Source organism: Lissotriton helveticus, chromosome 2_1, assembly GCF_964261635.1.
Source record: "Lissotriton helveticus chromosome 2_1, aLisHel1.1, whole genome shotgun sequence".
In the NCBI taxonomy this organism is placed as follows: Eukaryota; Metazoa; Chordata; class Amphibia; order Caudata; family Salamandridae; genus Lissotriton; species Lissotriton helveticus.
Window position 1 is genome coordinate 1,503,330,599 of NC_136059.1, and position 27,366 is coordinate 1,503,357,964.

General features: G+C 45.8%; 1 protein-coding gene across 1 annotated transcript in view; it reads left to right on the plus strand.

Moving 5' to 3' along the window:
* The window catches only part of SCARB2 (scavenger receptor class B member 2), a 485,622-nt gene that overhangs the window by 444,501 nt on the left and 13,755 nt on the right, over positions 1–27,366 (plus strand). The window contains exon 10 of the mRNA XM_078676388.1: positions 16,265–16,316. Coding sequence (XP_078532514.1) covers positions 16,265–16,316 — 52 coding nt within the window. The remainder of the gene's footprint in view (positions 1–16,264; positions 16,317–27,366) is intronic.

The window sequence follows — 27,366 nt, forward strand, 5'->3', positions numbered from 1 at the left end:
ACAACCCAACAGGGCTTGTCGCATCTATTCATTGTTTTAGATCGCTGTCAGTAGTATAAATAAATATCGCGAGGTGGGACAAAAATCTGAATACTGTAACTAAACAAAACATAAAGAAACTCAAACTACCATACCCCACCCTCCTTCTCTCCAAACTGCTATTAAAGGGGGAGACAAACAGAGGCCTAGTGGCTCCCAACTCAAGACCCTAACAAGGCCACCTCGAACAACTCCCCTCAACACTCAGTTGGGGAGATCTCTGGAATCAGGCGTAGAATGCAGAGAGGATGGGCAAGTCAACTCCCTAAATTCGCTGGAAAGAATTGAAATAAAGGAGTTCTGAGTAGGAGGAACCTTCAGGAGTGGCAGCTAAGGTTAACTTTCCTATCCCCAAGAAAAGCCACAATCGGTGAAACCACGCAGTATGGTCCAGTGTTTTGTCAGTGGCCCAAAATAAGAGAATAAACCGTTGAGCTGCATTCAGTGCTAGGGCCATCTGCCTCCCCGGAGGGAATGCAGGGGAAATGTTAATACATTTTTGGAGGCCCAGAATAGCGTAAGATGGGAATTATGGAATGGTAGTGTTCAAAGCGATGTCAATGTCATCTCTGACGCGTTCCCAATATTTAGTGACTTTTGGACAGTGCCATAGGAGATGAAGTAGGGTTCTGGCACCCCTGCAGCCCCTCCACCAATCTGGTGTTTATTATCATGTGTGCTGTGTGATGGATTCTGTAAAATAGGTTCTCCCACTCCTTGTCTGAGAATGATCTACCTATTTCAGCCTCCCACCGCTGCTGACCCAGAGTCCGCAGACGGGGCTCTGTCCTGCCCAGATAAGCATAGATCTCCAAAACCGGCCACTTATTGCCAGCTTTAAGAAACAACCACTTGTCAAACCGAGTCATCGGTCACCTGCACCTGGGAGCGTGTTGGGACCCAACACCCAGTGGCGGAGTTGTAAAAATGAGAATCAGTCTTCTTCTGATAAGGAGAAGTCAAGTTTAAAATGGTTAAACGAAATAAGACCGTACAGGTCAAATAGGCATCCAAGGCGCTTACCTCCCCCTTCCAGCCGTCTTTGAAAGCTACCTTGCTCCATCCCCGGAGGAAAGTCTGGGTTAGCACAAAGAGGTGTCATGGGTGAAGTGATAGTGGTTAGACCAGCTTTAACTGCCACTCTGTCAAATACTTTCAGGGTTACACTCATCCCCAAGCCCTATGCTGCCGAGGCAGCCATATCTCTTTCCAAATGTGGGTGCCTGCCACCGCCTGGCCAATGAAGACCCAGTGCTTCTCAGAGAGGGGCCTAGTCCACTCAGTGAGGTAGCGGAGCTGCGCAAGTTGGTAGTAACGCGACTACAAGGGCTCCGCCAGTGCCCCCTACTGCATTGCTCAGTACGATAAGTGTTTCTGGAGTCTAGGTTTCTTGCCTCCCCATATGAAGTTGTTAATGTCGAATTGGAGTGAGCAAATTGTGCCAGTAGGCGGAGCCAGTGTAAGAGTTTTAAAAATATAGAGGATGTGGGGGAGAGTGGCCATCTAAACCACTGCAATCCGGCCCAGCCATGAGGAAGGCAACCAGTGCCATATCGCTAAGTCCTGGCGAGTCTGGGTGGTTAGCGACGCGTGGTTTGCCGCCACTGTCCTAGGTAGCATTCGTGCCAGGGAGAGACCAAGCTAAGGAAGGCCCTCAGTCACCCTTTGGAAAGCGAACTGCGCCTTTAGATCCCGCCCAGTCTCCTGGGTAACCGTGAGATTCAGAATCTGTTTTTTTTCATAATGGCCCGAAATGGAGCCAAATGTCTGGAGCTATGCTGGTAATGGCTGGAAGAGAAATTAAGGGCTGTGTGACCGCTGAAAGAGAAATTAAAGGCTGTGTGACCGAGAAGATTATATCATCGGCATATAGGCTAACCAAATGGTGTCCAGAGCCGAATGGGATCCTAGTGGCTATCAGGTTGTCTCTCAACCTTTGCTCCAGCGGTTCTATGTGGAGCGCAAAAAGCAGCAGGGAGAGTGGGCAACCCTGACGTGTGCCCCAGTGGATGGGAATTCATCAGGACTGGTTACCGTTAACCCTGACCACCGCTCGAGGAGCGCTATAGCTACACTGAACCCACCTTCCAGACCTTTCACCAATGCTGAATCGCTTCAAGGTCTCAAAAAGATAAGGCCAATAAACCCAATCAAACACTTTCTCCGTGTCAGTAGAAAGAAGACACACCTCTTTGCATGAGCTTTCACATCTATGTTGAGCAGTTAGATGGGTCTGCAAGACCCGCATTGAGTTGGATCCTTTCCGGGTTTGGAGATCATCAAATAGGAGGCCTCAAACTTGGACTCCGACAGAGTGCCCGAATCAGAGAAGGAATTGAGAAGTTGCGTAAGCAGGGGCGCCAGGTCGGAGAAGAAAATTTTGTAGAACACAGTGCTAAAATCATCCGGCCCAGGGGATTTCAGGGGTTTCAGTCTGGCAAAAGCTGCTATCACCTCCTCCAAGCAGAGGGGCCTATCAAAAGCTTCCCCTTTGGTAGGAGGAAGTGGAGTAACAGCAACACTATTGAGATAATCCCGGCAATCAGCAGTCGAGCCTTCCTCTGAAGAGAACAATGAGGCATAAAATGCCTGAAAAGCTGAAGCGATGCTCTCAGAGTCTCTGATCTTACACCCAGAAGTCTGTATCGATTGCCCACACCGAGCATGCATATTGTTGACTGTGAAGTTGGTGTGCTAGCATACGACCACCCCAGGGTTGTTACCCAGATAGAATCTATGCTTAAGGCTTAACATAGCATATTCAGCTGCTCGGTCTAGGCCTAGTCGCCATAGCTGTGAGCACTCCCTCTTCAATTCTCTCCACACCCTGGGGGCACCTGACTTCTTATGAATGGCCTCTAGCTCAGAGACCCTCCTTTCCAGAGCCACCCGTTTATCGCGCTGTCTGTGGTTCTCAGCCCTTCTGAGAACCACAGAAGGGCTGATCTGCTTAAGGTCTTCCCAACCAAAGCTAATGAAGTTGCCCCATTATCGTTAAGGCCTAGATAATTCTTAAGCACCACGCAGACTGCATTCACCATAGAGGGAGACTGGAGCATGGCGTCCTGAAGGCACCAGCCCGGAGACCGAGAAGCATCAGAACCCACGCGGGGCATCAAAGTGATATATGCGTGTTCGGAGAGGGAACAAGGTTCAATAGTAGTATTAACCACCCGATCTAACAAAGCAGGTGAGGCCAGGAAGTGCTCAGTATGGGCGTGCGTCTTGTGAGCCACGGAAAAGAAGGTATAGTCCCTATCCCCAAGGTGATGCCAACCTCATAAGTCGCGCAAACCACAATCAGCAAGTTAGCGGAGACCCTCGGGCGAAAAAAGCTCTGGTCGGAACCCTGCCCAGAGTGATTGATTCCAAAGTCCATCACCAAATTAAGATCTCTCCCCATCACCACTGCTCCATCCAGGGACTGGAGGACCTTGGCCAGAGAATCAACCAGGAAGGGCTCTTGGCTCTCTTTCAGTGGATAGACGGTGGCAAGTGTGAAGTGGGAGGTGCCCACCCGCAGTCGAAAGGCCAAGAGGTGACCCTTAATCTCCGTGACCATGCTCGGCACTAACCCAGGGAAGTGGTTAGTGAAGAGAATGGCTATCCCGCCTTTCTTAGTGGTACCTGAAGACCAGTATTGCTGTGGGAAGCGTATAATTTGCATCCTGTGGACATCCTTAGGCAGCAAGTGGGTCTCCTGTAGGAGGCAAGTGTCCCCTTGCACATTTTCAAGCAGGGAAAGATGGCTGATCTCTTTGTGGGGTTTTTTAAGCCTTGAACATTGTGGCTTCGCAGAGTAAGCTCTATAAAAGTGTGTGGAGGATATTCACTATCATCAGGCTGCTCCCTTAGCCTAGCCATTGGTCGGGAATCGATGTGCCAGCTTGTTACCCTCACCCCAGGCACCCCCCCCATATGTGTGTACATGCGTATAGGAAGGAAGAAACCCAACTAAACCCCACATACCCAACAGTAAAAAACAATCCTAGTGTGTAGGTAAATAGTCCATCAAATGTGGAAACATAGAGTTGGGGGTGGAACCATTAAGCGTGATGATCAAGGAAACCTACATGGGTCTTGTCGCCCACCCCTGCCCTCTGTAGTCCACCCACTGCATTCTGACCATTCTATTTTCTCCCTAGAATGAGGATCCAGAGTTGTCCATCCCTTCCCCAGACAGGGAGCAAAGCACAGCACAGCTGAATGGTCCAGTGTAATGGTGTCCGAATCAGGGTGATGGCCGTCCGGGGTTGACTGGTGACGTGCTGTGCGCCGGCTCTGTCTGGCTGTGTGGTCTCGAATAGGGGCGACCTGCGACCCCTGCTGTGTGAGGGGAAACACCCATCACATCGATGTCAATACATCGCGGTGCCATCGCACCGCGACTTTTACATCGCTGGATCGTTCACATCGCATGCTTTTACTACGCATGATACAACGGCGCCATGCCATTAACATCGCATGCAATTACAACGCATACGATGTTAATGGCAGCAGCCTCGTGCAAATGTGTATCACGCCAAAATAAGCTGCCTAACGTGCAAATGTGTATCACACCAAAATAAGCTGCCTAACGTGCAAATGTGTATCACGCCAAAATAAGCTGCCTAACGTGCAAATGTGTATCACACCAAAATAAGCTGCCTAACGTGCAAATGTGTATCACGCCAAAATAAGCTGCCTAACGTGCACATGTGTATCACACCAAAATAAGCTGCCTAACGTGCAAATGTGTATCACACCAAAATAAGCTGCCTAACGTGCAAATGTGTATCACGCCAAAATAAGCTGCCTAACTTCCCAAGTGCCACCCAGTTTTTATTCACCGGCAAACACCAGCGCAACCGAAACTGGCTACACTCTAAAAGAAAGGCCCTGCTGGTTGGGAGTCAGAGACAACTTTTCCTTGTCAGCAGAGCATCGCAAACAAAAAGTGCAGATGCTGTGTAAAATGCAGACAAGCCCCCTAATTCAGCTTAAAATCTTTCTAGTGTACTGACAGCTCAAAATCAATGTCAACTGCAAACATGTTTGCTGCACTTTCTACCTCTTCTGTAAAGTCACGTATGAAGGCTCACTGCTATCACCTTTTCTTCCAACTCTGTCCTCGACAACCAGCTTTACAGGCCTCATGCAAACTGGCTACGTAAATATGAGATGCTGAGACCGTATGATGTGTGTGTGGTGGGTGGATGGATGGATGCATGATGTATGGATGGATGTATGGATGGGTGGATGGATGTATGGATGGGTGGATGGATGGATAAAAGTGTGGATGGGTGCATGATGTGTGGGTGGATGGATGGATGGGTGGATGGATGGATGTATGGGTGGGTGGATGAATGGATAAAAGTGTGGATGGGTGCATGATGGCGGATGAATGGATGGGTGTCTGGATGGATGGATGCATGGATGGGTGTATGGGTGGATGGATGCATGGATGGGTGTATGGGTGGGTGGATGTATGTATGGATGGGTGCAGGATGGCGGATGGATGGATGTAAGGGTGGATGGATGGATGAATGGATGGATGGATGGCTGGGTGGGTGTCTGGATGGATGGATGAGTGAATGGATGGCGAATGGATGGATGGATGTAAAGATGTAAGGGTGGATGGATGGATGCTTAGCATAGTGTGAAGCCCGACTTGCATTTTGCTGTTTCCGTCATTGCAGCCAAATATATATGGCCTGTATATAATATTGAAAAAGCTTCCTTTAAGCCCTGGTGACACCACGACAATGTTGCTGCTCCTGAGATTCAAAAAGAGAGGGAAATACAGAGAGAAAATGACTCTCTTTAAAGGGTTTCCTTTCCCCTCCAATGCTCACCTGGCATAAAAAAGCACTGCATTGGTCGCGCTACAAAGCTGTATTTAATAAACGCACCCTGGTAACCGCACTTATGGGACGCACCTAATGAGGCTGATTTTAATGAACACATCCTAGTAAATAGTGCGGATGCACTTCGGTGAGGGGAAACACCCATTTCAACGATTGTGTTTTCACGCACTGCCATCGCATTATCACTGATGCAAGATGCGGGTGCGATGATGAAGATGACAGATGCAGATTCAGATGCCGATCACTTTTATTGAAGTAAAAATATTGATGCGTGCAGATGACAGATGCGCATTGAACACTTGCATTGTATTACAATTATTATGATGCGCATTATGACTGATGCAAGATGCGTGTGCTGCGATGACATGGGAGATGGAATATGACATTATGCAGTGACGTCATACCATACCCACCGGCCAGAGGGATGACATCTTAGCAAAGGCTGGTTAATGCGTGCAGATGACAGATGCGCATTATGACTGATGCAAGATGGGGGGAGGGGCAGGAACACCGGAGATGACAGATGCCTGCAATGATCAGTTGTATTGAATATGATTTATTTTACGCACATATGGTTACACTATGAAAAAAACGTTAGTTTTGAACTCGGGAAAGGACGGATGCCTGCATTGATCAGGAGAGGTGAGGGATGCCTGCAATGATCAGTTGTATTGGATATGATTTATTTTACGCACAGATGGTTACACTTTGAGAAAAAAGTTACTTTTAAACTAAAGATAATTATTACTTGCTCAAATACAAACGCGTTCTTAATAGAGGCTGATGCAAGATGACATGGCAGATTGAAAATAAATTTTTTGGGGGTCACGAACACTCAGAAGCTTGGATATTTTATGCTATGCTGCACTATGACCTCATAACATAGCCACAGAAGGTGACAGATGCAACGCAAAGGTGACAGATCCAACACATGCTGCGGTGACAGATGGCATGGACAACGAGCAGCTCACGTCCAGGTAGGTCAATACAAATCGCCCCAGATACTATAATAAACAGTTTCGGAAAAACGGTTTTATAGTATGCGATGTGATGAACTGCGATGGATTTGCCTAAAGCGGCAGACACACTACAATAGCATGGTGACAGCATGCGCACTGAATGCGTGCGATGTGATGCCTTTTGCGATGTTAAAACGGCGAGGTCATTACTGGCGTTGTGGCGGATAGCGATGTATCGTCATACATCCCTGTGTGAGATCAGTGTCCATGGCTTTGTCAGCCTCGGCCAGTGAGCATTATTGGTAAGTCCTACCTTCCAAGCAGAATATGAGGCAAAAGGGATAACTCTAGGAATAATGAATGCATGTGTTCCGCAAGTTAATCATGACTGGGCGGACTCCCTTCTTTAGTAATCGCTGCCAATTCTGGATATAGCTGGGGAGTGTGTCCGGAAACTGCAATGGCTGGACATCATGTGCTTTACGTAGGAGAGATTCTTTAGACTTGGAATCATAGACACAGACCAGGATGTCATTTGGAGGTTGCTTCGCCGCTCTCGGTGGCCCTACTCAATAGCATCTGTCGAGCTAGATTTCTTCTTCCGCTGAGGAGTCCAGAATCAAGTGAAACAGGGCCTGAAAGTATTCCACCAGATCAGAGCCTTCGGAGGCAGTTGGCACCCCCGTATACAAATGTTATTCCTCCTGGACTTGTTTTCAAGGTCATCCGCATGTGCTTGTAGGTTAAGTCTGCTGTTCTTGGAGACAGATTTCTTCGCTCTCCTTCATCTGAGCCATTCTGGAAATAGCCCGGTTTTGTGCCTTTCCCATGGTAAACGGTCTCCAATACATTCAAGCTTTGATCCCGATCTTTCAACCTTGGTCCTGGATTTCAGTGAGGTCTGCTCTGAGTTTGCTGAGACACGGCCTCCTGCAACCTGCTAGTCAAGCATGACAGGTGGTATATGCAGGCTCTGCAGCGGGATCTGAAGTCCCAATGGGCCCAACATCAAGGAGACCTCTCCGACCACATCCAAATCTCAGAGGAGACTGCAAAAGATATGCAGTAGTGGTTACTGGACCATGATTGGCTCAGCAGCAGGCCCTTCTGCCTTCCTCATCCTGAACTGACAATGGTGACCAATGCATTGCTTTTTCGTTTGGGCGGCCACCTGTGAGAGGCAGTGATCAGAAGCTTCTGTTTTATGGCATAGTTCTAGCTCCATATCAACCTTCTTGAGCTGTGGGCCATTCCTTTGGCATTGAAAGCCTTCCTTCCTTCCTTCCTTCCATCAAGGAGAGGCTGGTACAGGTGCTCATGGACAACACCACCACCATCTGGTACAGCAACAAACAGGGTTGGGTGGGATTGCATACCCTATGCCAGGAGGTCTTGCATCCCTGGCAATGGCTTCACCACCGGGGAATTTTCCTGGTCGTGAACTACCTGACAGTATCATTGAATGCCAGAGCGGACGAGTTCAGCTGTCGACGCTTAGCAGATTATGAATAGCAGTTACCCCAGGTGATGGTGCAAGGTCTCCTCCGCGAATAGTGAGAACTTAGGCTCAGTCGGTTTGCCATTGCAGGGAATGCGCAATGTCAACATTTCTCCATGTTGGAGTTTCCAAGGAGTCCCTCGATCTGACTCACTTTCCGCCTCAAGCAGCACCCAGGACTCCTGTATGCCTTTCTGCCGATAGGACTTCTGCCCTACTTTCTCAAAAAGATTAGGACTGAGCGGATCAAGTCATCCTAGTGGCTCCAGATTGGTCACCTAGAGTATGGTATCCATAATGTCCTCTAATCAGACTGCACGTCTGCGAGGACCTGCTGTCACAGCAATTCTGTAGTGTCTGCACACAGGCCTGCAAATCTCCACCTTCATGCATGGAGGTTCAGCAGCGACAACTGATCAACTGTGACCTTCCTTTGAAGGTGGTTGATGTCAACTTGGCAGCCAGATGTCCCTCAACGATAACTGTGAATATCTACAGTTTGGACAAGTTTGTGGTTTGGTATGGCACATACCAGATTGACCCCCTATAGGCGAACATATCTGATGGTCTTTTATTTGTTCTGTCCCTTGCCGGGCAACGCTTCACTTTGGGCACACTAAAGGGTTATCTTTGATCCCTTTGCACCTTCTTATGTTTGCCAGATCAGCCCTTGTTGTTCAAGTCACCAGTTGTGCTATTATTTACCCTCCCTCGTCTCCCGTTTTTTATGCCCCAGTGGGACCTGAATCTTGTCCTGACTTACCTGATGCGCACTCCATTCGAGCTGCTTCATTTTAGATGTCCTTTAATACTTCTTACTAACAAAACTGTGTTTGTCATCAACATCACCTTTGCATGGCGTTTGAGTGAGCTTTTTCTCATTGCGTCACCCCACCATACACTTTCCTCTTCTTCACAGACAAACTTGTTCAGCAGACTCGAGCATCCTTCCTGCTGAAAGTTAAGAAGCCGGACCAAGAGAATGCTAAGCTTCTACATAGCTCATACCAGAGACCACCTGGTGGACGCTTAGCTGTTTGTGGGGTTCTCTGGATCGAAAAATGACAAGGCAGTACAGAAGAGAACCATCTCCCATTGGATCATGCTCTTCATTAGAGTATGCTACACTTTGGCCAAAAAGTAACTTCTGGAAAGCGCTGCACGCTCATTCAATCAGGGCCACTGCACTTGCACGTAGAGTCCCTGTCCTAGACATTTGCCAAATGGCTATGTGGGCGCCCCGGTACAAAAGGGGGTGGTGATGGACGGAGCATCTGAACCAATCAAACACTCACACCCAGTCAACAGATCTGGGTTTAATCCATCACCGTTCTTTAGCCCACTCTGCCACCCCAGTTCAAACATGGCCATATGCAAATCAGTCTGACCCTGTGCCTCATGGGAACAGTCCAGTCCGAACTGCCAAGCCATGCCTTCCCTGGACCGGAAACAAGCTTCCTAGGACCAGTTTCTGGCATTACAGCCATCTTCAGCCCGGCTTGCTTGAATCCAGTGGCAAAGTGAGCAAGGGACTCACGTCTGAGCATACCCTGCCAACTTATGTGGGCGCCCCTCCATACACTCACAAAGCACTGTTGCTAGGACAGTCAGGTTTTGAGATGTCATCAGTGATGTCACTGACCATGTTATGAGTGATGTAGTATGTGAGGTCATAAGTAGTGCATTGCTGGAGCACAAGTTACAGTTATCTCAGGTGACTAACTGCTGAATTTCTATGGTTTTCTGTGTGTAAAATCTAACCCTAACTGTAATGCCCCCGTAACCTTTATTTTTTTCAGTCAATTGTTAACTTTTTTAAATTCAATTTCCTAACTTTAATGTACCTGTATACCTTTGATTTTTTCAATGTAATATAGATACATATATATTTTTAATATTTTTTTTTACTGCGGGCCGGAGGTTTTGTTAGGAGCCTGCTAACAGTTGCCAGGGTTGCTGAATACCAAGGCTGCTTTTGTTGCCACTGGGTAGTTTATAGTTTGCTTATGTTTCCATAAGAAATTCCTTTTTGTGTTGCACATAACTTTGCCGCCCTTAGACAAATCTCCACAAAATGTTCCAAAAGCATGATACTTTTTGACAAGTTAGTGCATGGAAAATTTTGCGCTGATCTCTCAAGCGGGGGTCGAGAAACTGGTGGGTCCCAAAACCCATTTTCCCTATTCATTTTTCCGTAAGTATGTTAGACAGAGCTAGATCCTAAAACGCTGAACGGATTTACACTTTATTTGGTAGAAATCAAGATCTTGTGCCAGAATGAAGACTTTTTGGTGTAAATCTTTTCAGTAGATTAAGGTTCAAAATATTTATCTCAGCAGAGGATCCATGGATCCAACATATCTAAAGATATATGATTGGCTGCCACCACAACACTGTACCCACACCCATTTTAGGCTCAGAGACTCAATCTCCTTTCCTCACAAGAAGTTTTTTTTTTAAAACATAGAGATAAAGGAGAGGGATATCCTACCTCACCAAGCCTGGTTGCGGGGGCATCAGGGCCATACTGCTTGTTTTTTTGTTTTGTTTTTCTTTCCATGAATCTGTGCTGCCTCCTTCGCTTTAAAAAAATAAGCTCCCTGTGGTGGGCCGGGACCGACACAATTTATTTATCTATGGACGCTCTGATGACCCCATCTCCTGTGGCCATATACATATTTAGGATGAGGGGCATGAGCCACCTCCCCCCCATCTCTGAGCCTTAAGAAGGCCCCAGGGCGGATTTTCATTTAACTGGAGGGGGCATGCTTCCCACTCCCCGAGCCTCCTAAAGCCCTGGGGACCCCATTCCCCAGGGCTGATAATTGTTTTAGGGGAAGGCCATGTGGCCACCCTCCACTGGCCTCATAGAGGGCCCGGGAAGCAATCCTCCGGGCCAGGTTTTATATTTTGGAAAGTGGGGCCAAAGCAGGGCCGAAACAGGTCCCTATCGGGCTCTCGATTTTTTACCTCACCCTCGAGGTGAAACCAAAATCTTAACTCTGTAGCAGTACCACCCTTCACTGCCTTTTATGGTACTGCAAAGAGACTCGTTCTAGTTCTTTCATAGTATCAACATGTCAGAACTAAAGCATGTTCCATGTTATGTACAATGAAGCCAAAGTTGCTGCTTATTTATCTTATGCAACTAACAACCATTGACAAAGGCAATAGCCCTATAATGTAGTGTAATGTTACTTGTTGTTCCATATATCTGGAAGCAATGATTGAAGCACCTAAATAGCAGTTTGGCAGCACTCTATGCTAAGCACAGATTTTTAGCTTATGGGTTTTTAAGCAATGCACTTAATTATATCGGCCACGCCACTTTGAGATGCCCCGCCCCCCCAGTTTTTTCTTCCCACTTAAAGCCCTGTGTACGTTTCATGTTTGACTGGGCAGAGCAGCTAATGACTGCCCTAGGACTCCACAAGTAAACTGACACATGTAAGGCCAGGTAATACTTCATGAGCTACAGCAGGGCGCTCAGCAAGTATTCACAAGCCTTGCTTCGGAACTTGGCCCACGGACGGCCTGGATAGCAGTATAAGTTTTTCATGTTAATGTTTTTGGTGAATGTATTTGGTTTTATTATACACTTTTGTCCCTGTTCAGACAACACCTGAACCGATATGCCCAGTGGACACTGGTCACTTCCAGTGTAGGCCTGGGCATAGTTTGCGGATTTTTGCTACGCGGAACTCCGCGAAGTTACAAAAAACTCTGCGAAGTTCCACAAGTGGTAGAGTACAGTGCGAACTGCAGTTTGTGCTGGTATTCCAGCAGCTCGGGTAGAAGTTCTACCCGAGTGGCAGCTCACGCTCGTAAACTTATCGTTCGCGATTTCGAACTTTCTGTTTGTGATTGCGAGGGAGGAAAAGACTTTGCTGCACATTACAAAGTGAAGTTTTCTGCACTCCGTGAGCTCCACAGAGTGCAGAAAACTCCGCAAACTCCATGAACGGAGTAAAGTTCACCACCCAGGCCTAATCCAGTGGCCCAACAAAGCCTCCTGGAGTGAGGAGTGGCGAGCTCCAAGGGCTTTCCTCAGCACAGTGCTCTGCCTGAGAGCTCCAAGTGAGTACGGAGTGGGGCCCCTCCATTTACTTTGCAGGGGGTTCTCAAATTTTGTTACCCACCCCGCTGGTCACTCATGGAGTGTGGCCTTTGGCTGTGCCCTGAAGCCAGTCCTTCTGTCCCCACATCCAAACAGGATGTTTTCTGCCACGTCCAATAGATTCTAGTTTGTCCAGAGCGAGTGAGAGGTGAGGATAATTATAGAAACCGAGGAAGAGAAACCTGTTTAGAGAGAGAGAAAGGGAGAAGGGTAAAGTTAGCAAACATTGATATATATGGCGAGTGAACAGTAGTACTCTTTTAGGTTAAAAGTGAAAGGAGAGGAAAGTGAAGTATATAAATGAGAAGCTCAATCCTCAGGAGGAGTGTGGTAGCAGAGGGGAGGGAGCAACCAGAGAAGATGAAGCAAAGCGTTTTAAGAGGTTGAACTATTAAAAGGGGGAGAACAGGAACATGCGTAGGGTTGTAAAATAGCTGATTGGTTGGTGAGGGCTTAGGGCCGTGATTCTGTGCAGTCTTCCCATTGTGGCGCTGGGATTACTAGCCACAGTTTCTGTGGCCCTGGGATTATGAGCCACAGTTTCTGTGCTGGCAGCTTCAGAGCTACTCGCATCACATTGGTCGTAGCAGTCATTTTGGCTGCAGGAATTCTAGTGAATTGTCTCGGGATTTCGCTTATTTCTCATAGCGATTTTGTTATGTTCATCTTATCGTCAACTCTGTGCCTCGCGCTGGGCTCGTGATTACTTGTTATGTGTCACGTGCTGGGCATTACAGCATCAAGCCGTTAGAGGCAATTTGAACCCCGGCGCTGTGGGTCAGGTTTTCCCTACGTCTTTACTGACGAATAAACCCGTACTTAAATGCTCACATTTGTTCCCTTGGTCGTGTTTACAACAGATTTGCAATTTTTTCAGTGCATTTCACTATGAAAATTGCAAGATTCAGCGTCCTTTAAGTGCATAATGAGTGGGTTCTTAGAATAAAGCAAGCCGTGTTTTTTCCAGGTATTTGTTGCCCAGCGCCATTGTAAGATATGGGTGGTATCATGATTCATGAACTAGTTGCGCACATGCTCAGAATGCAGATGTGTCCTTTTTTTTCTTCTTTTTTCTAAAGACATTGTGCTTCTCTGTTGCATGCTCTAACATGATAATTCTGCGAGCAAGAGCATGCTCCAGGCGCATCTCAGCATGGAACATGGATATTCAAACATCACCCGCTGTTTCGGAACGGCTATAGCAGCAACACCTGTGGTAACTCCTCGAATTACCTACGGCCGCATTACCATCTCTCCGTTGGCTCCCCTGGTGATCACGCCCTAGTTAACCAGACTGGGACATCTGTAACTCACCTAGCGAGGGCAGAGTTATGATAGATTTACAAGTGGGAACTTATGAGTGCTATAAGAAATCAGGAATTTCCAGCAGAATTTGTAATTCCATTGCTTGATTCCCCTGTTGACTCCTCCTTTTCCCGGTTTTTCAGTCAGAGAGTCTGTATCCTTTCAGAAAAATTTAACCTAAAGGTGAAACACCACATAGCAGCAGTTTTCGCGAATCGTGTAATCGCAATTCAACCAGTACCTCTTGTTATTATTAGTTTAGGTGGGTGTTCTGTTTCCAGTGCAATGTCTTCTAGAAGGTTTCTGAAAGCAAGGGGCATTTTGGTGATTTTTAGCCCCTATTTATATAGTCGTTTGGCCTGCCCTCTTCATCCATTGGTCTGTTGTTGTATCATTACATATTACTCTCAACCACTACAGCGTACAGTATTGGGCAGTGCTTTAAATGTAAATATGGAAGTGCTGGCCTGATACTCTCTCTTTAGAGTACCTGTTTGCTCCTGAGAAGTGCCGGTGCACTCCCATTAAATGTTTTGCAGCAGTGTTGAGAAGTGCAGGTACTCTCCCTTTCAAATTAAAGAAGTGCAGGAACTCCGTACCCAGGGGGTAGCTCCAGGGGGGCGTTTGGGGTGTTACACCCCCCCACCTCTAAAAACTTTATTCTGTAGTAAATAGTTGGGTGCATGATCTTTCATTCGGATATGGTGAGGTGTTTGCGAGTGATTTCAGCCGGCTGCACAAGCTCCCATTGCAAATTTGAAGTTTCGACCGCACCATGTGCTGTTGCATCCTAATTGCAGTGTCTTAACCGCCGACCTGAGGTCAGTCGGTTCCCAATCCACAGAGATGTCAGTCGAAGGCAACTCCTACCAGCGTCGTCATCAGGGCCATTGTGTTTTAAGTACTCCTAACCTACTGCCCCTTTAGCCCCTCTCATGACCTGCTTCTCTTTTTTTCACAGGATACGGTACCGTGATTATTGGGAAATCTGAAGTCTGGTTCTCCCCCCCCCCCCTAACTCCCCCCCTTGTCTTATTGACCTAGCTATACCCCTGTCTGCACCGAACAATACCTGCCCACTATAAGCACTGGTATGGTGCAGCAGTTTGTTAATCTACTTCAATCACTGACTAACTTCACTGTGAGTGAAGGCATTCTGCTGTTTCATAAGTGGCACATCACACATAAAGAATTACCCTTAATGCTTGATGCTACTATATCCTTTTTAGGTCCCAAAAATATTTTTTGCGCTTAGGCAATTTTTTTTATTTCAGCAACAGCACAGTAGCTCCTCTAACAATTAAGTCTTGCAAACCGCTAAACTGCACTCTCCTTGATGACAAGCACAAATTCACTGCTCGGCCCTATGCCAGTATTACAAAATAATGCAATAATATTTTAAAAACAGCGGCACATCGTAGCATGACATATCTAGCACCCCTAAAGAGGAAATTGTTGGCTCTCAGGCTAGGGGTCTTGCCATCCTTAGCTGACCAACCAGCATAGAAATCCAAATGTACTAAGTCATGCACGTTGCGCGGTGCCCAGAAGGCAGGTAGTATACATCTGGTTTTCATATATATGTCCAGCCCTAAGAAGCGACGCATTTCACTGCTGAAGTCCAGTTATAATGAACAGGGGATCCAAACTTGTCGTATGGCTATCATAAAGACTCATCCCTCTAAACCCCAGATTAATTGTAAAATGTTGAAATTCCTGGTACTACATGGAATACTAATCCCTGGAACTGGATACATTATGGAGGCTCTGGTCAATTTTAGCAGCTCAATGGCATTTTAATGGCAAAGTAACTTAGATGAACCTTTTAAAAAATTTTGCACTTTTGAACTAAAGAAAATATTATTTATTTATGTATTTTATCTTCCTAAGGTTGCCCAAATTTTAGAATCAATTGCTAAATACTTCTTTCAATATACATTTTATGAATGTTAGTACCTCAACTTCAGCTGAGTATCGGTATGAAAAGTGTAGGATCACTTTTAGGTATTATAACATCAGCATGGTGGGTACCTATATGCAGGAAGTTTGAAATCGCGATAAGCACTTTACTGCTTGAATAGGTACAATAACTCACATCCTTCAGGAGCTAAAGCTGAAAGGGACTATTAATAAAGCTGGCTCCTGCGGATTTTTAATATTTTGATTAATTTCACTGCTGTGTTGAGCTCATCCTGGCTGATCTTGATATGACATTGCTGTAATAGTTGTCAGGTTCAGTTTAAATTGATTGCATGTTATTTGGAATCGTTGTAATGTGTTTTTAGACATGTAATGGGGTTTTAATTTACTAAGCATGACAAATAAAATAGATAAACCTTAAAGTTTTGCAAAAGCAATGATGATAGAAAACAATCATTGGCAAAACCAAAAGGCTGGCAGCCAAAGTATTGGTTTTGCCAGTGCTTGTTTAATGTAGGTAGTCTAGCCAGTGACTTTAAAATAATCTCAAAATGACAGTGCCTTACTCTATTTTTCTTAGCATGCCTGAAAATATAAAGAGTATGGTGTTCCCTGTGATGTATCTGAATGAGGTAAGTCATATTTATTATAAATGTACATATGCATGCATTGACTGTACATTCCTCGGCGGGGCATGGCATCACAGCTGATAAGGGACAAATATTTTTTTTGCTTTGAGTGACAAAGATCAATTGGTTTTTCTTTGTCAGCAGAACAGCGTTTCCCCAGGAATAGCTATTTATTGTGTTATTGTGTCTGTTCTTTTTTACTGTTGGTGTCTCAATATAACCTTTCTTTGCAGCTGTAGTCAGACTTTTGTACCTTTCAGTTGAGTCATTCTTGGTAATAGTAAACATAACAAACACTTGGAACTTCAGTCGTTGATGTGAACAGTAAAAGTAAGACAACGACAGACAGCATAGCAGCCCTTGCTTTAATTAAAATTGTTAAAGTGACTGCACAACAGTAGATGTCACCAATCGTTGGTGCACTGGTATCTGTTTCCCCGCTCTGCAAAGGTTGGGTTTAGTAATAAAATACCATGTAACTGGACGTGATGTGTGTTTAAAATGTCTAGACCCCATTAAACTGTGAAAATAAAAAATATCATGATATTAAGCCAGTCAAAAGATATACCTTTTCGAGACTTTTTGAGCTTTATTTAACCAAGGGTGTTTGCACAGTCCCAAGACTAGAGGTTTTTCAAAATGTTACTGTCAGGTGTTTCAGAGATGTTATCAGGTGTTTCAGAGATGTCTACCTTCCTCTGCTTGCTGCTCACATAAAATATATGCATTGTTTCCTCTGGACATGCAGGTCATATTTTGGTGCCTATTTTTTAAGTTTTGGCCCCACAACAGGTTTAATTGTCTCACCAGTTGCATGTAATAAAAACAAAAACTACGAATGTGCTTTGTGATCATTCACGTTGACAGAGCCAATTTTGCCCCTTGATTTTAATAGGACATATCGAAATTGAACCTGAGGAATATTTTCTTCAGGTAGAGTTCTATTTATAATTGTTTTTTTAGGTGCGGAGTTTCAATGGTAGCTGGGTTCTGGGATGACTGCACTTCTTTGGGGCTGTAGTGAGGGGTCCATTTTCTAGCCAAACGAGGTTCTCCTGAAGACTTTTTCAGTTATTTGGTATTTCTGGGGTTTGCACTACAGGTGGATCTACAGCAATCTGCCAAACATTGGACCAAAGATGAATTAGCCTGAGGATCCTGGCGTGTCTCATATGGCCATGGCATAGATAGAGGACAAGACAGTGCTGATGCACCTCAGTTGGAAAGCTGTGGCGTATATGGACAATGGTCGATAATGATGGCCATGCTTAGAAACTAATTAGAAAGAAAGGAAGGAAGCCAGGGAGCCATAAGTGGAAAGCTGCAGCTTGCCGTAGCAGCAGCACACTCAGTATTTATTGCTGGTGGTAGTATGGAAAAGAGTTGGGGGTAACTAGCATGGGAAACAGGTACGTTACATTGGGCTGTCATCAGTGGTAATGCGATGCAGCTCATATGAAGTTCAAGAGCCCCTTGATGATCAGCTGCTTGACAGGCATCACCCAGCAGTTGAAGGAGCAGCACTATAGGAGGCAAAACACCTTTCTGTTATCAGCACCACAAGCAACAAAGAGACTTGTTGATTTAGACATTCTGGGAAAGGGAGTATTTTGCCTCGTGGCACTCAAGGAGAATGCAATTGGGCATGCCATGTAGGGCGGTGGGGCAGTGTTTCCTAAAGCCCTTGGTAAGTGATAACAAAAGTGAATAAGAACTACTCAACTCTTTTTTTTTTTAACTCTTTTTTTCCAATTTTATAACAACTAAGTGGGTGAACACGCCTGAAAAACAGCATTAAATCAGCCAGAGTTCCGCCAGGCTGAATATACCAGTGACACATTAATTACTAATCTTTGTAAATTACAACATATATGACCATACACTTTCAGAACAATTGGATATCAAGGAGGCACACATTCAGCAGTATTAGAATTCGACGCAGCCCTCACTATTTATATCGCTGTCACTAGCATTTGATTCACTTAGCACAGTAGCATTCACCTCTGGATTGAGTAGCTCTCTACATAGTTCTCTCCGGCTTCTGATGTTCTCTTCCAACTTTTCATCTTTTCTGCTTGCTTTCATGTCTACCTCTTCTGCCAGAGACCACTTGTGTACATCTCTCAACCAGCTCTCAACTCTTGTTTATCTGAAACACACTGAGAGGTCTCATGGAAAAATCTTGCTCATGGCTGCCATGAAGACCCTCAAGTAGTTCTCTTATAATCTTGAGACGAAGGTGAGAGCCACGGAAACGCAATTAAAGTACATGTTGGTAAGAGTAGCTCTAGTCAAAAAGAATTTGAAGCGGTTGGTAGCAGAGTGGGGCCTTTGATGCAAAATCTACCAAAAATGGAAAGAAACCTGTTGCGCTGCACATAACACATTTTTCTGGAGAGCAAAACTGTGTTTTGGGGGTATCATCCAGGTAGAATCAAAGAAAGCAAGAGTGGAAAACCCTGAGTTTAGCATAACTTATAATACTGGGATTTTCCTAGCTATCAGAGGGTGAGGATTTGAGAGAACAAGTCCAGTGACTATTTTCAGCTCCAAAAGGCTTGGGACAAGACTGACTAAGGCTTTCTGATGGATACGTCTAATCGCAGATTCCTCACCTCAGAATACTCCCCAGACTGGATCCAAAATCTTTTCTTCAGCAGTGCTTTCACGCAATACAAATGGAGCTGTGTGGCTCCACGTTGGCTCCATTCTGCCTCGAAGTGTAACGTACCATAGCAAAGCTGCGCGTAACCTCCATTTATTCATGCTTATGTCAGTTCCTTTATTTTTGTATCTTCTGATGCAGATTTGGACTTCCCTTTCCTATCTTATCAGCCTTCTGATGACTTCTAAAAATGAATATGAATGTACTATGGAATGATGTCCCCACCCAAAATGGCAGGTTTCAAACCATGCAATAACTGCAGAAAACAGACACGAACCTGCACAAGGTGTGTCTAGTTCTGGGCTCAGGCCACGACTTGAAGTTTTGAGATGAATGTGACTTCATGCCATCAAAGGCAATCTGGGACTGGGATGTGAACCTGCATGTCGCTAGACACAAGAAGAAGTTGTAGCTTTTGTGCAAATCCACCTCCTGCTGAAAGGCACAGGCCTGACTCCGCACGCAAGACTATTCCCACAAACAGTCAACTTCATAGTAAAAGTCCTCCTGTAAGTCAAGTGGAAATCCAAACACAACAAATTGAAGTTGAATTTGACCCCCTTCTACCACTCTGACCCTGAAAAAAAGTTGCAAGGCTGCCACAATGTCAGTTTTTCACTTTTGAGGTCTCTGTTCATGGAGCTGATTCTTCAACTGATCTCAGTGCATCATGAGCTCCCCAAATCATTGGTGACACCGCAGCATATTGAAGACTTTAACAAAGGTGGGCTGCATATTTTTGGTAGTTTTTCAAATTCTGTGGTGTACCTTTGGTCCCCAAGGAACCACAATGGCCCCTAGTAAGGTTACCACAAGCTTATCCATCTCAGCACCGTCTGATGCTTGGGACCTGATACAGGCCAGCACCAACAATAGTGCAGACTTACATTACAGCTACGTGACCTGCACTGGTCTCTTCCACATCAATGCCGTTACCAACTGCACTGGCTCCTGGAGAGGATCCTGTAATGATAATGATGTCGGACACCGAACCAACCTCAGCACAGTCACAACCAATGCCGCTCTACAAAATTACATATAGGCAACAAGTCCTCATGCATCTTGACTCTACCAGGCCGTACATACCAGCAGAGGCTCCATTTTCTTTGTTTATCTGACTAGAGCAAGGGACACCCCCAGTAAAAAGATGATGTCTTCTACATTGATTTCCATAGGCCAGTGTGCTTGCAACATCTGAGGTAGGGCTTGAATTGCCACTTGGGCATCCAACAGAAAAAAGTGCTTCCATTGCCATATTGGTCCGGAGGGCAGCTGAGGTCCTGGATTTACAGCTACCATGAGTTGAAACCAAACACATCTTGACACAAAATTTGCAGTCTGGCACAAATACATCTGAGCCCTTGCTCCCTTTTAACAAGGCCCTCTTTGATACCTTGATGACCACTTTGTTAAAGTCCTATTCCTGTCCACCCGTAAATAGGCAAAGGGCCTGGTATCACAGACTGGCACTTTGTGACCCTGATTTTCTTTCCAAATATCCTACTCCAGAGAGCAATATGGTTCAAGCCTCAACCAGTAATTAGATTCCCAACTCAGCCTCGCCACTACCCCGGATAGGAATCCAAGAGGATTGAGACATATTTTCCTCTGCCAGTTTAGCATTGTGATCAGTAAATGCTGTCTGGTTACTGGGAAGCTATTCAAATGTCCTGTCGGACATGGCCAGCAAGATCTTGCTGGTGGTTTCAGAAGACCTTAGGACCTCTTTGACTCAGACTATTCATGGTGGACAAGAAAGAGCCAAATATGGTATCCGCACTGGTCTGGGTCGCAAGCTGAGTAAGGTGCTGTTTTGCTTTGCCTAACGCCTTGCATGCTGTATTTTAACTCTGTTCTTAAATATAGCCTTTAAAGCCTCATGTTGCTGCTATTTGCCAACTGCCTATCTGTGTTTTAACTTTGCTTTTAAGAATAGCTTTTCAAGCCTCCTGCTGCCAACTCCCTACCTGTGCCTCAGTTCCTCACTCTCTGGTCCGCCGCGGGGGCTCCCATTTGTACTGAGAGAGTTTAGTGTAATATCACAGTTGCCATCTTAGGGGAAGGGGGTTGGTGCTCTAGCTTATTTGCCACTTCCGGGGGGGATCACATTTAGCCCGTGCAGAGCCAGATGCGCAGCGGTCGCAGGCTGAGTATAGCGCCGTTTCGCTTTGCCTAACATCTTGCATGCTGTATTTTAACTCTGTTCTTAAAAATAGCCTTTAAAGCCTTACTTTGCTACTATTTGCCAACTGCCTTCCTGTGTTTTAACTTTGCTTTCAACAATAGCTTTTCAAGTCTCACTCTGTCAATTGCCTACCTATGCCTAAGTTCCTCACTCTCTGGTCCGCCGCGGGAGCTCCCGTTTGTGCGGAGAGACTGTAGTGTAATCTCACGGTTGCCATCTTAACCTCTTCGACGCTGATGACGGAACCGCTCCGTCATCAGCCGCGGTGGCGCTGTGCTGATGACGGAGCGGTTCCGTCATGGCCCGCCCGATGCGCCTGCGCGGCGCTGATTTCGCGCCTGCGCGGCCCGTTCTATTAAGCGGGCGGAGCCAGGACGGAACCGCTCCGTCATCAACACAGCTCACCCGAGGCTGGTGACGGAGCAGTTCCGTCACCAGCATGTGAGCGCCGCGCGCCCCCCCACCCCCATAGCGCTGCGGCGGAATAGCGTTAAGAGAGAGAAGGGGGATGGGAATCACATTTAGCCCATGCATACCCGGACGTGAACAGTGGTCGCGCCAAAGGCAAGCCCTTCTGCGTCCTGTGCCAGGACCCCATGTCTTTTTTCTATCTTAGATTACACAAGAGAACAGTTACTATCCCTCAACAATGGTAGGTGTGGTTCGGTCATGTTTTTGTTTGATCAAATCAACAACAACGCTTTACTGTGTCCTCATTGCAAGCATGTCCTCTTAGACAGAAACATCCCACGTCCTATCTACCGCTTAGCTTTTTAGAAGAACTAAGTCTGTAACCCACTGTTACTAGGAGTGTTAAGAACAGCAATCTCCCATGCATATCTTTTGCCAAGGCCCCTCCTGCCTCCAACAATCTTCCACAACTTGGGGGGAATGGTCTTACGGCCATAATACTTAATGCAAGGTCTGCAATCAAGTACAAATACGAACTAGAATACTTGCTCCAATCTGCAAATCCTGATGTAGTGTTTCTTACGGAAACATGTGCCACCATGGGAAACGTACTGGGTGATAGCGCTTCCTTGGGGTTATTCGTTAGCTCGCCTACCTAGACTGGAACAACTGGGCGGTGGGATTGCTATCATTTACAAATCAGAATTCAACATAGTATTTTTTACCTATTTCTCTGCCAGGTACCGAAGCCATGATGTTTAACATCAAAGTCAAGAATGTGTCAGCCTTTTCTGGGTGGCTCCTCTATAGACAGCCAGGCTCTAAATCCTTGTTTGCGCAATCTTTACAGTCCCTGCTGGAATCATGCTGGGGGATGATGCATATACTGCTGTACTGATTGACCCTCTTGAAGCCTTTGGCCTCACGCAGATTGTATCAGACCTACCTATAAGGCTTTCCACACGCTAGATGGGATTTTAACTAATAACCCCTCAATCATTGCTAATAGAATCCTGCCGCTAACTTGGTCCGACCATAGGGCCATCTTCTTCAATTTTAATGCTGATCCTAACAATAATTCCTCGCCCCCTCACCCAACCCCCAATGAAGGGGCGGTTTTGGCACAAAGTTAGCTCTGAGATGCTAACAGAACTACTGGACAACAATATGCCCATCTTAACTGCTGATTCCAACGTGGCAGCTGTGAGCTATGATGACTGGATCAGGTCAGCTGTTAATTAATTGGCCCCAGTAGATTAATGAAACAGCGTAGGAAGAAGCTCACTGCCCCATGGTATAGCCTTGAGCTGAAAACACTCTAATCTACATGTCGACGTTTAGAACGAGAATGGAGGAAGGACTAGAGTATGTCGCACAAAAAGAACTACAGTCTAGCATTGACTGACTATAAAGCTGCCATTATATGATCAAAAAAGAACTTCTTCACTAGCAAAATTGAGGGGTCCAAAAACTCAGGTAGAGAGCTCTTTAAGTCTGTCAACACACTAGCCAAACTTCAACAGGGCAATGGGCTCTCCCCGATCAAGGGCTTGTTGATAAAATGGCCACCTTCTTCCAGTCTAAGGTCGAAATAATATACCAGGAGCTAGAAAGGCTGAATGCCATCTATTCTTTACCCCAGCCCTCTGCTTCGAAAATCCCCCCCCTACCACCTGTCTCCTTAACGGTTTCACCCTACTGACCATTGATGGGGTAAATGAACTATTACCAGTGATCAAATCAGGCTCTCTAACCCCTGCCCTCCAAACATCATCCATGGGTTCTCGAACAAAGTCAGTACCATACTAGCCCCTCCTCTTGAACAATGTTATCAACACAGGTGTCTTTCCAAAATCTTGGAAGAAAGCATGCGTCAGACCTATATTAAAGGAACCCTCCTTGGATCCTCTTGAATTTGCAAATTATCGCTGATTGCATGTCTGCCTTTAGCAGCCAAAGTTCTGGAAAAAGCCATTAACTTAGAACTCATGAAATACTTAGATACCAATAATCTTCTCCATCCAACACAACTTGGCATTCGCTCCAGCCACTCCACAGAGTCTGCCTTAGTTATGGCTACTGAAGAAATTTGCCTGCAAATTGATATGGGGGGAAGGGCCATCCTAATCCTAATCCTAATTTACCTCTCAGCCGCCTTCATTACGGTAAACCTTGCCATTCTTACGCAACGGCTGCAGGCTTTCTCTGAGCTAGAGAACAGAGGGTGTGCTGGGACACCCTAGAATCAGGACATTTTTGCCTTCCTTTGGGAGTCCCACAAGGGTCCGCCCTTTCGCCTACTCTGTTCAACATATATGTTACTCCTTTAGCCAAGCTCATTGAGAACCACAGCTTTTCACTTGTATCGTACGTGGAGGATTCTCAAATTATTATCTCCATTTTAATGATGAGCAACTAGGTAGCAGGCAAATTCCATAGCTGTCTAAGCCACATCATGAAATGGATGCATAAGAATTACCTCAAATTGAATACCAACAACCCCAAGTTGATGGCATTTGGGAAGGGCCCCCCCTATCTGGTCCCCATCTTGGTGGCCAGCATCGGTGGGACCCTGTCCGATCCCAACTTCCAAAGTGAGAAACCTTGGTTTCCTGTATGACTCCAGGCTTAATTTTTCAGCTCAGATTAACCAGCTTACATCTGCTTTCTATTTTCTTTTAAAGGTGCTGCATAAAATCCTGCTGTTCTTACCTATGAACCTGAGGAGAACAGTTATTGTGGCCCTTGTTCTCTCCCGCATAGACTACTGTAATGCCCTATACCTAGGCATTGGCAAACGCCGGCTCTCGAAACTTCAATCCTTACAGAATGCAGCGGCGCCCACTCTGTTAAATATTCCTAAATTTGGTCATATATCTTTTTTTTTATCTGTTTATTGATTTTCAACCAATGCTAATGCAGAAATCCGCCAGGTCGGTGGTACATCATCAACCACAACAATCAACTCAACTAATTGGAGGTGATCGATACCATTTCTATATACATATACAGAAGATGAGTCGTAATACTTTATGTACCTGATATACTTTAGGGGTTACAGATTATATGCCAACGTCACTTTAGGGGGTACTCGGAGGACTTTGCTGAGCATTCATCAATAAATATTGCTGTAGTGGTTCCCAAATGTCTTTAGGTCTAGAAGATTATGGTAATTCCTCTGCATACAACTCTAGAGTCTCTTTACAGTAAACCATATCCTTTATCCATTGTTCACGTCTTGTGATTAGTGATCTCTCCCATGTCATTGCTGTACGTCGTTTCGCTAATGGTAAAGCAATCCGTAAGAATTTCCCCATTTACCCATTGTGCCTTTAACATGGGGCACATAACTTATTAAACACACCACAGGTATACATTGCAGTTGCTTACCATATATAGTCTGAAAACAGCGTATGAAATTTGGTCATATATCTGGTGCCATTAGAACACTACATTGGCTCCCCGTCAAACAGAGAACAGAGTTCAAGGCACTCTGCCTGGTCCACAAAGGACAAATTCAAAAGAGGCTGACCCCGATCCCATCTGCCCCGGGCTTGGGCTAGTAGATGGTGCTCTTGGGCTTGCAGGACTCATACTTTCCTATAGCCATCATGCGTTCCCACTGACATATACAGTTCAAGCTATTCCAGGTGTATTTTCAGTTTGTTGTACTTTCTGTTGTCCTCACCAACTCCCTCTGGTGTTCATGAAAGTGATGGCAGGGGTTGTTGGTAACCTTCAGAGGTCTGGGATTCCAGTCTTCCCCGACCTCAACAATTGTCTGCCACAGTCAGTTGTAGACGAATACCTGGAGTCATATAGGAAACCAAGGTTCCTCACTTTGGTAGTTGGGATCGGACAGGGTCCCGCCGATGCTGGCCAGGTGTTGGTGAGCTTCCTGATATCATTGGGTTTTGGTATTAACAAGCTGAAGTCGCACCTGACCACTTTGCAGAGACTTCCATTCATTGGAGTTGTCTTTGACACAATGCAGTTCCGGGTCTTCCCTCCACAACAAGTCCAGGACATTTGGGTTAGAATGTCAATGTTTTAGCCTCTGTCCTGGATCATGGTGAGAGCAGCTCTAGGGCTTATTGACCCCTTAGCCTCCTGTTTCCTCATTGCAAGCCACACCAAGTGACACACATGAGCTATGCAGTGGAACCTGAAATTCTATTGGGCCCAGCATCAAGGAAATCTGACAGAAGTCATCCATGTCTCAGAGGAGTTGTCTGACTATCTGCAGTGGTGGCGGTGCAATCAAAATTATTTCTGCATTTCACCCCTCTCTCATCCCGACCTAGAGCTGACAGAGGTGACTGATGCATCCATGCTGAACTGAGCATGTCATCTGGGGGAAGTGGCGATAAAGGGACTCCGGTCTCCTGTGCATCAGTCTGTTAGAGTTGAGGGCTATACATCAGGCTCTGAAGACCTTCCTTCCTTCCATCCATCCATCGGGGAGAGGCTGGTGGAAGTTCTCACTGCAACAAGCGGGCTGGAGTTGGGGTCATGAGACCTGTACCAGGAGGCTTGGCGCCTCTGAGATTGGTTGGTGAGCCTGAGCATTTCCCAGATTTCAAACTATCTGGCACAGTCCCAAATTGGCAGAGCGGATGAGCTGAGCTAGCAGCATCTGGCAGATCATGAGTGGCATCTACATTCCGAGGTGGCTCAGGGCATCTTCCAACATTGGGGAGAACCCTGGCTAGATTTGCATGCCACTATTGTAAATTTGCAGTGAGAAACGTATTGCACGTTAACGTTTCTGCTTGAGATGTATTCTGGTCAGAATGGAAAACAGGACTTCTGTATGACTTCCCACCTCTGCTCTCCTGTCCTGAGTTCTGAAAAAGATAAAAAACGTTCGTACCCAAGTCATGCAAGTGGCTCCAGATTAACTCAGGGGAGTGTAGTACCCCGAACTTCTAGGCATGAGCATCCGTCCTCTGCTCAGGTTACCACTTTGCGTGGATCTTCTGTCGCAGCAACAGGGCAGGGGTCGTCCACCCGAATTTGCTCAATCTCCACATACATAAGTGAAGATTGAGCAGCAGCAACTGACTGCGTTTGGTCTGCCATCTGAATTGGTCGATGTCATCCTTGCCTCCAAGCACCTTTCGGTGAAAACCATTTATGCCAGTTGCTGGGACTAATTTGTGGCTTTGTATATCACTAGTAAGAGTGATCCCTTAGAAGCAAAGCTGTTGCTTGTGCTTTTGTTTGTTTTTTCCCTGTCCCCACAAAGCCTTGTAGTGGGCACCATTAAAGGTAATCTGTTAGGCCTGTCCACATTTAGCAGACCAACTGTCCTTGTGTAAATCACCTGTTGTTAACTGTTTGACACACGTTTCCTCTCAAGCCATTTGTGATTCCACGCTGGAACCTTAACTTGGTCTTGACATTTCTTATGTGCACACTTTTCAAGCCGATGTATAGTTGCTAACTGCATCTCCTTCCTTAAAGATCATTTTTATAATTGCGATTATGTTTGTTCATCGCGCTTCTGAACTCCAGGCACTTTCAGTGCAATCACCATACACCACCTTTTCCCCAGGCAAGTTAGAGCCATCGGGCGGCATTGTTTCTAAACTTCATGTCTGTTCCATGTTGGGCAATCCATCGCTCTATCATCGTTATTTGCCCTCCCCTCCCCCACCACTCAAAAGATGAGAAACTCCATCAGCAGGACGCTTAAAAGGCTTTGAATTTTACATTAATACCAAAGAGCAACATGCGTTTTGTGGTGTTCTCGTGGACGAAGAAAGGGAAGGTTGTTCATAAGAGGACCC